The sequence below is a fragment of the Salvelinus namaycush genome, chromosome 3 (genome assembly GCF_016432855.1).
Source record: "Salvelinus namaycush isolate Seneca chromosome 3, SaNama_1.0, whole genome shotgun sequence".
Classification (NCBI taxonomy): domain Eukaryota; kingdom Metazoa; phylum Chordata; class Actinopteri; order Salmoniformes; family Salmonidae; genus Salvelinus; species Salvelinus namaycush.
The window spans coordinates 87762282-87777503 of NC_052309.1; the positions used below are offsets into that span (position 1 = coordinate 87762282).

The 15222-nt window shown below is 44.1% G+C and overlaps 1 protein-coding gene across 6 annotated transcripts in view; it reads right to left on the reverse strand.

The window, feature by feature from the left end:
* Positions 1-6517: 6517 nt before the first annotated feature.
* LOC120041790 (ubiquitin carboxyl-terminal hydrolase 22-like) overlaps positions 6518-15222 on the reverse strand; it is a 59795-nt gene continuing 51090 nt past the window's right edge. For 3 of the 6 annotated variants that reach the window (XM_038986675.1, XM_038986659.1, XM_038986685.1), the window contains 2 exons: positions 12336-12398; positions 11107-11339 (listed from right to left, as the gene is read on the reverse strand). In XM_038986675.1, the coding sequence (XP_038842603.1) occupies positions 11135-11339; positions 12336-12398 (268 nt within the window). In that variant the 3' untranslated portion in view covers positions 11107-11134. Of the gene's footprint in view, positions 8798-10495; positions 10646-11106; positions 11340-12335; positions 12399-15222 lie in introns of those variants that run through there. The other 3 variants (XM_038986676.1, XM_038986666.1, XM_038986681.1) reach the window with 2 other exon arrangements.

Sequence of the window (15222 nt, forward strand, 5' to 3'; positions counted from 1 at the left end):
CATCGTGGATTCATTATTTGAAATAGTTACCCTTAGTTTGGCAGCTGTTTGACCTGCAACTGACCCACATTTTATAGCTGGTCTTCAGGCTTGCCGAGTCATGTCGTGTTTGAAATGCTGAGCTCATCACAGGCTACCCAGGCCTAGGGCAGGACAATCACCCACCTACCCCACACTCTGTCTGTGAGGTCAGCTCTGGCACGCTGGCATATGGAGCATTACCACTGGGCACACACTGGTTCAATCAATGTTGTTTCCACGTCATTTCAACGTGGAATAGACGTTGCATTGATGTCTGTTCCCAGTGTGCTCTCGCTTTGGGAGGTCAGAGGTCACGCTGAGGCCTCCAGTCTGAGCAATGTGAATTTGAGAAGAGATAGAAAACATTGTACCCCTAAAGGGGTGCAGCAGTGTTCCTCCTACTACCCATCATCATCATCATCATCATCATCACTCCCTTCCCCTACTCCCTAAATCTCACAGGTATAACCTGTGGATGGATCTATGCCTATACAGTAGTGTGTACTATACTGTAGATCTAGCTAGAACAGTCAGTATACAGCCTTCTCGTCATAAAGGGTCACCTGACACAAAGTTCGTCATAGACATGCTGCCCAATTTGCCTTAGTTTGTCCCCTGTTCAGGCTCTGGCGCCACACTCCTATGTGTGTGTGTGTGTGTGTGTGTCTGTGTTCGTCTGCCATGCATGAGTGCGTGTGTGTTTCGTGGGAATGCTATGTGTGTGTTTTGTGTATCTATACATGTTTCTGTGTGTGTGTGCGTGTGTGTGTGACAAAACAAGCCTCCCACCCCTAGGCCTCAGCATCCCATCCTCCATTCTGTCTCCTGAACAAGAGAAGCGTACAGTTTGAGTGATTCAACCCTCTCTTAACAGTCCTGAAGACACATGATGACTGTTTCAAATACATCCAACTCAGACATTTCACTGATGAGTTCTGGTAGGTTCTTTTGATTATATATATGACATACATACTGTACATACACACACTGGACAGTTTATTAGGTACACCTCCATGTTCACATGGCTTGCTATATAAAACCAAAAGCCAGGCACAAAGGTATTCAGTTACTGTTTGATTGAATGTTAGAACAGGCAAAACAAGTGACCTAAGCATCTTTGAGCGCGGTATGATCGTTGGTGCCAGGTGCGGCGAATCTGGTATCTCCGAAACATTCGCCTTCCTGGGCTTTTCACACCCGACAGTGTCTAGGGTGTATCGAGAATGGTGCGACAATCAAAACACATCCAGTCAGCGGCCGTCCTGTGGGCCAACACAGCTCGTTGATGACATCTGCACCATTGAATTAGTCATTACAACATTTCATTTTAAAGGATTTATTTGGCTGTGTTTACACAGTCACACAATTAGGATATTTTTCCCCAATAATTTGTCTTTTGACCAATCACATCAGATCTTCTCACATCAAAAGACCAATTAGAGAAAAAAAGATCACAATTGGGGTGACTGTGTAAACACAGCATCAATAGCCTTGTCCAGATAATGCATGCATTTCTGCCAAACCCCTCTGACACTCAATGTTGTCTTGTCATGCTGTACATGACAAACACAGTCAGAGAAGTTGGCTTAAGCACATACAGCTCTGTCCACAGCTACATCAACAGGTAGAAAGAACCGTTATATAAACCACCGGAGGTTGGTGGCACCTTAATTGGGGAGAACTGGCATGTGGTAACGACTGGAGCGGAATTAGTGGAACGGTATTAAATACATCAAACACATGGTCTCCAGGTGCCATTGATGCCATTCCATTTGTTCCGTTCCAACCATGATTATGAGCCGTTCTCCCCTCAGCAGCCTCCTATGATATAAACTAGAGGTTGAATTGGATTGTCTTTACATTTTGAATACCATCACATTTTATTTGGAATTGACAGAGCAGTGGTTCCCAATACTGTTACGTGTGAAGAAGAGCACAGGCTCCATAATCTGGCTTCAACCTCCATTATGAGTGGCCGCTGTATCTCTGCTTCGTGAAAAACTTTTTCATAGCTTTTTTGACTATTTAAAAATCTGACCATGGCTTTTTATTTATTTTTTACATTTCTCATGCTTATTAGACTTAATTTGAGATTACAATATTACATGCTGTTGTTCGTTTACAACCTGCAGTGGGTAATATGTTAGGACAGCAGCACATTTTCATCCAACTATGGCACCCTGGCTTGGCTACATTGTCTGTAGACCTTACAGAATGGGGACAATGACTACACATCCCACAAGTGCTGACGTAAATTGATATGTTATTAGCTATACAAGGTTTCAGGCTGTTGTAGGACTGTTGCATATAGTTAGCCAAAATTGTTATTGTGATATAAAAGGGCAACTCTAGCCTCCATTCACTATCTGTGTCCATTACTACTATTATTCTCAGTAGATAGAAGTTGTCGGCTGCTATGGATGATGGTTGATTATCTTACGTTGACCATACTAGGACATGCTCCCGTCCATACTAGGACATGCTCCCGTCCATACTAGGACATGCTCCCGTCCATACTAGGACATGCTCCCGTCCATACTAGGACATGCTCCCGTCCATACTAGGACATGCTCCCGTCCATACTAGGACATGCTCCCGTCCATACTAGGACATGCTCCCGTCCATACTAGGACATGCTCCTGTGCATATTAGGACAGCTTCCTAATAGGACAATGTATCACCTACCCTCAAGCATTACCACCAAGGGAGACAAGATCTGACCCTGTATCAGTGGTTAGGGACAACTTCTACCCACTCCACTCTTCTCAACTAGAGTCTGTTGCTGAATGGTTTCATTTGTTTGCCTCTGTACAAGGAATTAGTATTGCTCAGGGGCATTCTCTCTCTCTGATTCCATTTTACCATTATGTCTTGTTTTTGTACAAAATATATATTTAGCATTGTTAATATTATTGCTGTTCCTTAGAAATATTGTTCCTTTGTTTGCTCATAAAAATATTGCAGTTGCATGTGTGCGTGTGCTTCTTCATGAAACGCTTGATGGCTGATCTCCTTACCACATTGTCATTCATAATGATGTACACAGTAAGCCTAAAGTCCTGACTTTAATAAGTGTAAGAGATTTGAGTATTGATTAATAATTCCAAAATCCAATAAGAGAATACATTTAGTCACGTCGCGTCCTTATCAGAGCCCAGGAGCATTCAGTGAAACACTGCCCCTCTGTGGTGAAAATACACTACTACATGAAACAGTGACTAGATTCTCCATGGTGTCTTTTCCTACTCAAGCCTGTGATTTCTGAATCGACAGTGGAGGCTGCTGAGGGGAGAACGGCTCAGGACGGCACAAATGGAATGGCATCATACACACTGAAACCATGGAAACCATGTGTTTGATGTATGTGAAACCATTCCACTGATTCCGCTCCAGTCATTACCACGAGCCCGTCTTCCCGTCAGCACATAACCAGATAACTCCATACCTTACCAAGGCCTGTACTCCTACTGTCTTCCATCATCTCGCTAATAATGATAGGGAACCAGTTACTACTGGAAAGTCTAGGGGCGGTTTCCTGCACACACTTGTCTTGTTTTTTTAGTCCAACTCAATGGACAATGTACACAAAAGTAATCCATTAAGTGATTTTAGTCCCACACCAGTCCATCCAGTATCCATGTAGGAGCACAGCAAGCAATCATCTCTCTCATCACCACATGGCATCCTGAAGTCCTGAACCAAAGATTGTAGGTTAGCCACAGCCTTCCTCCAAACTAAAATTGCCCCAGTAGTACTGACAGTATAGCTAGCTACTGCAGTAGAACTGCGGTCTAATCTCTGCTCTTGCAGTATGCTGTCTATAAACATACATTAAGCGGATTTCCGGGAAGGGTGAATGGTGTCCCATTTATTCATTTAGAACTATTGTACTGATGTTGTACTATACCTGTGAGACCACATACAGCAGCCTCAGCCAATCACCACCAAAACAGTGGAAACCTCACCCAAACAGTGGAAACATACAGTCGTGGCCAAAAGTTTTGAGAATGACACAAATATAAATTTTTAAAGTCTGCTGCCTCAGCTTGTATGATGGCAATTTGCATATACTCCAGAATGTTAAGAGTGATCAGATGAATTGCAAAGTCCCTCTTTGCCATGCAAATGAACTGAACCCCCCAAAAACATTTCCACTGCATTTCAGCCCTGCCACAAAAGGACCAGCTGACATGTCAGTGATTCTCTAGTTAACACAGGTGTGAGTGTTGACGAGGACGAGGCTGGAGATCACTCTGTCATGCTGATTGAGTTCGAATAACAAACTGGAAGATTCAAAAGGAGGGTGGTGCTTGGAATCATTGTTCTCCATCTGTCAACCATGGGTTCCTGCAAGGAAACACGTGCCGTCGTCATTGCAAAAAGTGCTTCACAGGCAAGGATATTGCTGCCAGTAAGATTGCACCTAAATCAACCATTTATTGGATCATCAAGAACTTCAAGGAGAGCGGTTCAATTGTTGTGAAGAAGGCTTCAGTGTGCCCAAGAAAGTCCAGCAAGTGCCAGGACCGTCTCCTAAAGTTGTTTCAGCTGCGGGATCGGGGCACCACCAGTACAGAGCTTGCTCAGGAATGGCAGCAGGCAGGTGTGAGTGCATCTGCACGCACAGTGAGGTGAAGACTTTTGGAGGATGGCCTGTGTCAACAAGGGCAGCAAAGAAGCCACTTCTCTCCAGGAAAACATTAGGGACAGACTGATATTCTGCAAACGGTACAGGGATTGGACTGCTGAGGACTGGGGTAAAGTCCTTTTCTCTGATGAATCCCCTTTCCGATTGTTTGGGGCATCCGGGAAAAAAGCTTGTCCGGAGAAGACAAGGTGAGTGCTACCATCAGTCCTGTGTCATGCCAACAGTAAAGCATCCTGAGACCATTCATGTGTGGTGTTGCTTCTCAGCCAAGGGAGTGGGCTCACTCACAATTTTGCCTAAGAACACAGCCATGAATAAAGAATGGTACCAACACATCCTCCGAGAGCAACTTCTCCCAACCATCCAGGAACAATTTGGTAATGAATAATGCCTTTTCCAGCATGATGGAGCACCTTGCCATAAGGCAAAAGTGATAACTAAGTGGCTCGGGGAACAAAACATCGATATTTTGGGTCCATGGCCAGGAAACTCCCCAGACCTTAATCCCATTGAGAACTTGTGGTCAATCCTCAAGAGACGGGTGGAAAAACAAAACCCCACAATTCTGACAAACTCCAAGCATTGATTATGCAAGAATGGGCTGCCATCAGTCAGGATGTGGCCCAGAAGTTAATTGACAGCATGCCAGGGCAGATTGCAGAGGTCTTGAAAAAGAAGGGTCAACACTGCAAATATTTACTCTTTGCATCAACTTCATGTAAATGTCAATAAAAGCCTTTGACACTTATGAAATACTTGTAATTATACTTCAGTATTCCATAGTAACATCTGACAAAAATATCTAAAGACACTGAAGCAGCAAACTTTCTGAAAATGAATGTGTCATTCTCAAAACTTTTGGCCACGACTGTACACCCAAACAGTGGAAACATACACCCAAACAGTGGAAACATACACCCAAACAGTGGAAACATACACCCAAACAGTGGAAACATACACCCAAACAGTGGGAGTGCTCAATTCTTAGGCTGAAGGACCTGAGAATGGGGTAAGGCATAATATGCCATCTAAACAGACATTTCCTAACACTACCATGAGGTTATTGACTCCACTAGGATCTATTGGAACAAGTCACTTAATCTACTATGGAGGGCTTCAGGGAAACAGAAAGACACAGCAAGAGAAACAAGCTAGTAAGCATCATGCATTGAAAAGAGCTTGAACGGGATCTTAAGCACATACACATTCGTAACGTGCCATACAAATTGCAGGACTTAACATACAACATGGATGACGTACACAACTGTGCTCACGGAGGATCTCTTACCACTAGGCTCCCTGCCGCCCCCAAACTACACTATAGAGGGCTTCAGGGAAACTAGTATCCACATCTGTGGCAGGCAGTTCTCCATCTTCTGTCTGTGTGTTCGTGGTTTACCTACAGGGATGTATTCAGTAACGTGAAACACTGAGCTTTAAAGAAAGAATAGGAAATGGTGTCAGCTATTCATTCTATCAGACATTCATTTCTACTAAATGCATTTCTATCCAAACGTTGTCATTCAACACCATGAAACTGCACACTACACTAGAGAAAAGATGGAATAGATTTGAAACGGAAGAAATCAGGCAATGGAGACAGAGTATGTTCTAATTAAAGAAAAAAAAGGACCACATGAGTTTTATCACTGAAATGGACAATGTCTCTCCTCTCACCTCCTTGCACGTTAGGGCTGCGTTCCTGAATGACCTCTGGGTGGCGCTCTTCTCTCAGACCAACATGATGCATCGGAAGCCTTGGTGGCGCGACCATTTAAACGTGTGATTTCTCTGTTCTTCTACCATCTGTTCTGGCTCAGGGTTCAATAACGGACTATCTGTACCAGACCAGAGGATAGACATGTTTTATTTATTGGTTGTTTCCCGAGCAGCTGAACCAGACCAAAAGTGTTGCGGTATCAATGTGGTATACATTTTTCCCTTATTTCTTTTTTAAATCTTTACATACACAGTGATATTCAAACATAAAATACCCAACAACACATTTGTGTTCTTTCTTTTTAGACTCAGAATTCAGACAGCATACTGATAGGATAGAGCACTGTGTTACTGCACTGCAGAGGCAACATTGCCACATTGGGTCGTGCACATCAGGGCACGCAATGGATAACGTTTTCAAACGTTTTGCCACGGAACATTTAAATTAGCGTTTCTCATTGGACAAGCCCAAGCAGTCCCTCCCCATTTGTGAGTTTTCTATCTGGTGCCTAATGAACATGACCTTGGTCTGAACAAGCCACGTGTGGTTGTTGTTGTGGATATTAAGAGAACACTGATGGATTCAAAAGCTGGAGAGGGTGCAGCAAACAGACAGCGCCACCGTGTACGTGCAATCTTTCATCATCGCCATTTATCCCCCCCCCAACACCAGTACAGTACAAAAATCATAATCAATGGAGTCTTGTAACAGAAGAGGTGTAGGCGTCGAGGTATTATTGTCCAAGGCGACATTAAGACAGATTGACTGATATGAGTCCAAAATGGCACACTATTCCCTATGTAGTGCACAACTACTGGACAGAATTAAAACGTAGTGCACTATATAGGGAATAGTGAACCATTTCAGTTTTGCCCTAGACCTGCACAGCTGTGTTGCAGTAGGCTTACGTTGGCACATCGCTTCTGTTGATGGACTCTAGGTCTGTGTTTGAAATGGCCCACTATTCCCTAGAGAACTACATTTGTCTCTGCAGTATATGGGGAATAGCAAGCGATTTGCCCCAGGTATGCACCCTACTGTGTTGCAGAGGCCTTCTAAAAAGACCCACAGCAGTCTGATAGCCATGGCCTCTAATCCTCTAAATATACTGCCTAGCCTGGTCCCAGATCTGTTTATGATGGCTTGCCAGCTCCTATAAGAGTTTTAGCAAGACAGCACAAACAGATCTGGGACCAAGCTAGAGAATACTTTACCTCTACTTCATAATGCCACAAGAAACCTATAGCTTTTCTCAAACATGTCAACAGCCAAAAGTGAGCCATTTTAAATCACCACCATCATTATATACCCAACAACACTTCCCACAATAAAGAATACTATATCGAAATAACGTCTTCTGAAGGTACCATGACAGCAAGGACGGGACATTACTGCACCGCAACAAAACGATGAGATTAACGTGGACACTGGAAAGAAATGGTACACAATTCATTTCAATGAACGAGTCGCTAAATAAAAAAATAGATATTCCCTTGCCCTCAACCAAAATTAAACAAGAAAATAATAAACAAAAAAATAGTTTGAACATGGGTACGTTCAGTTTGCTCCAAGTCCATTTTTCGTGTTTGGCTACGCTTACCAGGCAACTAGCAAGGACGGCGTCTCGCGCTCTCAGTTCTCCCACTTTTCCTCTTTAAAAAAATAGATGTACTAGAGGATCATACAGCATATTACAGAACTAAAGTCAAATGATAAGAATCATAACCAGATCTTGTTTGCTATTTTATTTTAAATAATACCATACTTTTGTTTTGTTGTTGTAGTATATATGGTTTCTGCATTCAGTTGTGTATGCATATGAAGCCGTGGACTGTCTCCTCCCATCGTGACTGTATGGTAAATGAGTGGTCAGTGGAAACGAGAGCACCATGAGGAAAGAAACAAGAAGTCACATTTGAATACTGTAGTTTTGGGGGTTTGAACCCCACTGTGCCCTCGTCCCTCCTACTTCCTCTCCACAGAACTGTCAATCACTCTCGCCAAGGCTCCGCCACAACGTCAGAAAAGGGGCGGAGTGAGGGAGAGAGAGGGAGGGCTCCTTCCCACCCACACCACTCCACTTTTCCTCATTCTCTTTCTCCATTCAGTTGTGTCAAGTAGATGCCGGGAGCTCAGTGCTGTTTTTGAACAAGTTTTGCATGATTTTTCACTATTAGTCATTGTTTATGTTAGACTGTCACCCCTGTCAGGGGGGTAGTAGTAACCGGTATAGTCAGAGTTTCAGGTAGGTTTGTGTGTTCGTGTGTTATCGTCCTCTGTTCCACAGTCATTGGTTGGTTCCTCTCATCTCTTTGAGCGTCAGGTTGGTTGGTTCTCTGCAGAGTCAGCGGTCTCCAAGGTAAGGCTACTCATACTCCAAGAACTGCTTGTGATAGAACAGGAGATACCTGAGGGGAAAGGAAAATAGCTATTAGACTTACATGTGATGACTAGTAGTAGCAGTAGTATTAGCAGTAGTAAAGGGGAATAGTTTGATTAAATGTGATTAGTAGCAGTAGTAGTAGTAGTATTAGTAGTAGTAGTAGTAGTAGCAGGAGTAGAATTAGCAGTAGTAAAGGGAAATAGTTTGATTAAATGTGATTAGTAGTAGTAGTAGTATTAGTAGCAGGAGTAGTATTAGCAGTAGTAAAGGGAAATAGTTTGATTAAATGTGATTAGTAGCAGTAGTATTAGTAGTAGTAGTATTAGCAGTAGTAAAGGGAAATAGTTTGATTACATGTGATTAGTAGCAGTAGTAGTAGTATTAGTAGCAGGAGTAGTATTAGCAGTATTAAAGGGGAATAGTTTGATTAAATGTGATTATTAGTGGTAGTAGTAGTAGTTGTAGTAGTACAGGGAAATAGCTATTAGACTTAAAAGTGATTAGTAGTAGTAGTAGTAGGAGTAGTAGTAGTAGTAGTAGGAGTAGTAGGAGTAGTATTAACAGTAGTAAAGGGAAATAGTTTGATTAAATGTGATTATTAGCAGTAGTAGTACAGGGAAAGTGCTATTAGACTTAAATGTGATTAGTAGTAGTAGTAGTAGTAGTAGTAGTAGTAAAGGGAAATAGTTAGATTAAATGTGATTAGTAGTAGTAGTGGCTGTAGCAGTAGTAGTAAGTAGTAGTAGCAGCAGTAAGTAGTACTAGCAGCAGCAGTAGTATTAGTATCGGTAGTATTAGTAGCAGGGTAGTATGAATAGCAGTATTAGTTAGTAGTAGTAGTAGCAGTAGTAGTATTAGTAGCAGTAGTAAGTAGTAATAGCAGCAGTAGCAGTAACAGTAGTAGCTATAGAAGTAGTAGTAGTATTAGTAGCAGTAGTAGCAGTATTAGTAGCAGTAGTATTAGTAACAGTATTAGTATCATTAGCAGTAGTAGCAGTAGTAGCATTATCAGCATTAGTATTAGCAACAGTATTAGTAGCAGTATTAGTAGCAATAGCAGTATTAGTAGCAGTAGCAGTATTAGTAGCAGAAGAGGGAAAGCACTATTAGACTTAAATGTGATTAGTAGTAATAGTACAGGAAAACAGTTATCTTAAATGTGGTTAGTTTGAGTGGGGTTGTTCAGGATTGTTAACACTATAAGAATGTGTATGGATGGACTCGACCTCTAGAGTTGGGGTCAATTAAATCTAAATTGACGGCAATCTAACATTGTGTTCAGTAGGGCACACAAACCGTTTTGCAACAACAAATGGACATCTGTATTCATATTCGACACGTTCAGGTAGTAGCAGTAGTTGTACAGGTAGTTCTGAACATGATGTGGGTATTGAACCGCAATCCCACAGAAATTCCACATCCAAATCAACTGAGAGTAACTTGACTGAAATGGATCCTCAGGGTTATGTTCAGTGGGGAGAAAACATTTGGAAATTGATTGAAACCTGGAGGTACTACCTGAACTTGTTCAATAACACAACCTATTGTTTTCCTCTGAAAAAAAGTTTTGCTACAGTGTACCCCACTGAACACAGCCAAAATATTTTACAACAGAAAACGAATAGTAGTGTTTTTCTATTGGTAGTGCCTCCCTGCTCCAGTCTTTTCTTTCAGTCTGTTATCTAAAGAAAATGACCGTGGAGTCTGGTGTTTGACGACCCACCCTTCACTGTCCAACACGTCCTTGATGCTGGCCTTTGTGATGATGGCGTCGTCACACTTGAACCACTGGTCCTTGTGTTGGCGGATGAAGCTGGTGTAGTGACCACTCTCCAGGGTGCCCTGGTGGTTCACCACCGCAAACAGAGAATACCTGCTCCACCACAACACACACACAGTTAAACAGAGAATACCTGCTCCACCACAACACACACACAGACAGTTAAACAGAGAATACCTGCTCCACCACAACACACACACAGACAGTTAAACAGAGAATACCTGCTCCACCACAACACACACACAGTTAAACAGAGAATATCTGCTCCACCACAACACACACACAGTTAAACAGAGAATATCTGCTACACCACAACACACACACAGTTAAACAGAGAATACCTGCTCCACCACAACACACAGACAGTTAAACAGAGAATACCTGCTCCACCACAACACACACACACAGTTAAACAGAGAATACCTGCTCCACCACAACACACAGACAGTTAAACAGAGAATACCTGCTCCACCACAACACACACACAGACAGTTAAACAGAGAATACCTGCTCCACCACAACACACACACAGACAGTTAAACAGAGAATACCTGCTCCACCACAACACACACACACACACAGTTAAACAGAGAATACCTGCTCCACCACAACACACAGACAGTTAAACAGAGAATACCTGCTCCACCACAACACACAGACAGTTAAACAGATAATATCTGCTCCACCACAAGACACACACAGACAGAGACCGTGGAGAGTTAAACAGAGAATACCTACTCCACCACAACACACAGACAGAGACCGTGGAGAGTTAAACAGAGAATACCTACTCCACCACAACACACAGACAGTGGAGAAGGAAGCGAGGTTGACTTAAAGTACTTTATAACACAGCTGGTGGTATATATATATATATATTGACTTCACCTGATTATTCTGGCTTCACCTATTCCTCTTAGTTTATACATCCATTTCTCTGACCATGTCAACTAGTCAGAGGAACAGTCAATGGCCTTCATCCAATCCATCAAAACAGTCACAGGGACCATGGTCATGAACACTTGTCCTTAGTACTCCAGTCAAACAACAACTAGAAATGGTACTGTATAACACTGATTCATTTAACCCTGGTAAATGTCTTGGATAATGAATGCCATTGTAACGGCCATGGATGAGAAAAATGGAGCTACTGTTAATAGTGTTTAAATTGATTTCATTTGGGAGTCGGACTAGGATGCTCCACGCCGTTAGCATTCGCTGTTGCGCTAGAATGGAAACAATTATAATGAAATTAATCTACCTTTAATTAATCTAGACCTCGGTTCTAATACTAGTGGAAATCTGAAATCCTTCCAGCGTTTGTTTTAGCTTGTCTGGAGTGCTAGGTGGGCCATGTTTGTTTTAGCTTGTCTGGAGTGCTAGGTGGGCCATGTTTGTTTTAGCTTGTCTGGAGTGCTAGGTGGGCCATGTTTGTTTTAGCTTGTCTGGAGTGCTAGGTGGGCCATGTTTGTTTTAGCTTGTCTGGAGTGCTAGGTGGGCCATGTTTGTTTTAGCTTGTCTGGAGTGCTAGGTGGGCCATGTTTGTTTTAGCTTGTCTGGAGTGCTAGGTGGGCCATGTTTGTTTTAGCTTGTCTGGAGTGCTAGGTGGGCCATGTTTGTTTTAGCTTGTCTGGAGTGCTAGGTGGGCCATGTTTGTTTTAGCTTGTCTGGAGTGCTAGGTGGGCCATGTTTGTTAGGTGGGCCATGAAGCCAGATCTGGTGCTGTTTATTTGGGATATGTTGTTGCTGTTTACCATAACAGAATAAACCTTGACATACTTACTTATTGTCGTTGTTTAATACTTCTACTGTCTGTTGATACTGGCCATTCATCCTGCTCTCTTTACTGTAGAGGACAGAGACACTCATATCAAATGCCAACCACTACATTGACCTGGGGCGGTGAGAAGAACATCATCCAACATCTAATAGAGACATGGTACATGGTTACACTTGACTTGAAACATCCAGGTTACATAACAGTCATTCAAATCATTTGAGTCATTAAGCTGATGCTCTTATCCCCAGTCTTCTTAAGGTAACTGGGTGAGAAACCCACGTATCAGTCAGTCATAGTGAGCTCCTGTTTCCTCAGCGAAGTCAGTGGTAGTAAGACTGTTAGTTGAAGAGTGTTACTACAATCTGTTATGTCACCGTATGACAGTGTTATGAAGGAAAGTGTTACCAAATACTACAATTCTGTCATGACATTTCAGACATATACCTGTGTCTTGGATTGATTGATTGATTGATTTTGGGGTAAAGCAATTTCTCCAGTTAAAAACTATTTAAAGTACAAAGAACCCCAGAGGATGACATGAAAGTGTCCCACACATCCACTAGGTGGCAGGGGTGTCCTGTATAATAAGCAGACACACAGGAGAGCCTCCCACTCTCCTATTTATGTGTCCATTGATCTGCCACTCACTACAGCCAGAGCCACATGACTCCTGAACACCACAGTCAGAGCCGCATGTTCAATGCCGAACAGACAGTAGGAAGGCAGGGTATACGACAGACAGTAGGAAGGCAGGGTATACGACAGACAGGTGGAAGGCAGGGTATACGACAGACAGTAGGAAGGCAGGGTATACGACAGACAGGTGGAAGGCAGGGTATACGACAGACAGGTGGAAGGCAGGGTATACGACAGACAGGTGGAAGGCAGGGTATACGACAGACAGGTGGAAGGCAGGGTATACGACAGACAGGTGGAAGGCAGGGTATACGACAGACAGGTGGAAGGCAGGGTATACGACAGACAGGAGGAAGGCAGGGTATACGACAGACAGGAGGAAGGCAGGGTATACGACAGACAGGAGGAAGGCAGGGTATACGACAGACAGGTGGAAGGCAGGGTATACGACAGACAGGTGGAAGGCAGGGTATACGACAGACAGGTGGAAGGCAGGTTATACGACAGACAGGTGGAAGGCAGGGCATACGACAGACAGGTGGAAGGCAGGGCATACGACAGACAGGTGGAAGGCAGGGCATACGACAGACAGGTGGAAGGCAGGGCATACGACAGACAGGTGGAAGGCAGGGCATACGACAGACAGGTGGAAGGCAGGGTATACGACAGACAGGAGGAAGGCAGGGTATACGACAGACAGGAGGAAGGCAGGGTATACGACAGACAGGAGGAAGGCAGGGTATACGACAGACAGGAGGAAGGCAGGGTATACGACAGACAGGAGGAAGGCAGGGTATACGACAGGACAGACAGGAGGAAGGCAGGGTATACGACAGACAGGAGGAAGGCAGGGTATACGACAGACAGGAGGAAGGCAGGGTATACGACAGACAGGAGGAAGGCAGGGTATACGACAGACAGGAGGAAGGCAGGGTATACGACAGACAGGAGGAAGGCAGGGTATACGACAGACAGGAGGAAGGCAGGGTATACGACAGACAGGAGGAAGGCAGGGTATACGACAGACAGGAGGAAGGCAGGGTATACGACAGACAGGAGGAAGGCAGGGTATACGACAGACAGGAGGAAGGCAGGGTATACGACAGACAGGAGGAAGGCAGGGTATACGACAGACAGGAGGAAGGCAGGGTATACGACAGACAGGAGGAAGGCAGGGTATACGACAGACAGGAGGAAGGCAGGGTATACGACAGACAGGAGGAAGGCAGGGTATACGACAGACAGGAGGAAGGCAGGGTATACGACAGACAGGAGGAAGGCAGGGTATACGACAGACAGGAGGAAGGCAGGGTATACGACAGACAGGAGGAAGGCAGGGTATACGACAGACAGGAGGAAGGCAGGGTATACGACAGACAGGAGGAAGGCAGGGTATACGACAGACAGGAGGAAGGCAGGGTATACGACAGACAGGAGGAAGGCAGGGTATACGACAGACAGGAGGAAGGCAGGGTATACGACAGACAGTAGGAAGGCAGGGTATACGACAGACAGGAGGAAGGCAGGGTATACGACAGACAGGAGGAAGGCAGGGTATACGACAGACAGGAGGAAGGCAGGGTATACGACAGACAGGAGGAAGGCAGGGTATACGACAGACAGTAGGAAGGCAGGGTATACGACAGACAGTAGGAAGGCAGGGTATACGACAGACAGTAGGAAGGCAGGGTATACGATAGACAGTAGGAAGGCAGGGTATACGATAGACAGTAGGAAGGCAGGGTATACGATAGACAGTAGGAAGGCAGGGTATACGATAGACAGTAGGAAGGCAGGGTATACGATAGACAGTAGGAAGGCAGGGTATACGATAGACAGTAGGAAGGCAGGGTATACGATAGACAGTAGGAAGGCAGGGTATACGATAGGCAGGGTATACGATAGACAGTAGGAAGGCAGGGTATACGATAGACAGTAGGAAGGCAGGGTATACGATAGACAGTAGGAAGGCAGGGTATACGATAGACAGTAGGAAGGCAGGGTATACGATAGACAGTAGGAAGGCAGGGTATACGATAGACAGTAGGAAGGCAGGGTATACGATAGACAGTAGGAAGGCAGGGTATACGATAGACAGTAGGAAGGCAGGGTATACGATAGACAGTAGGAAGGCAGGGTATACGATAGACAGTAGGAAGGCAGGGTATACGATAGACAGTAGGAAGGCAGGGTATACGATAGACAGTAGGAAGGCAGGGTATACGATAGACAGTAGGAAGGCAGGGTATACGAT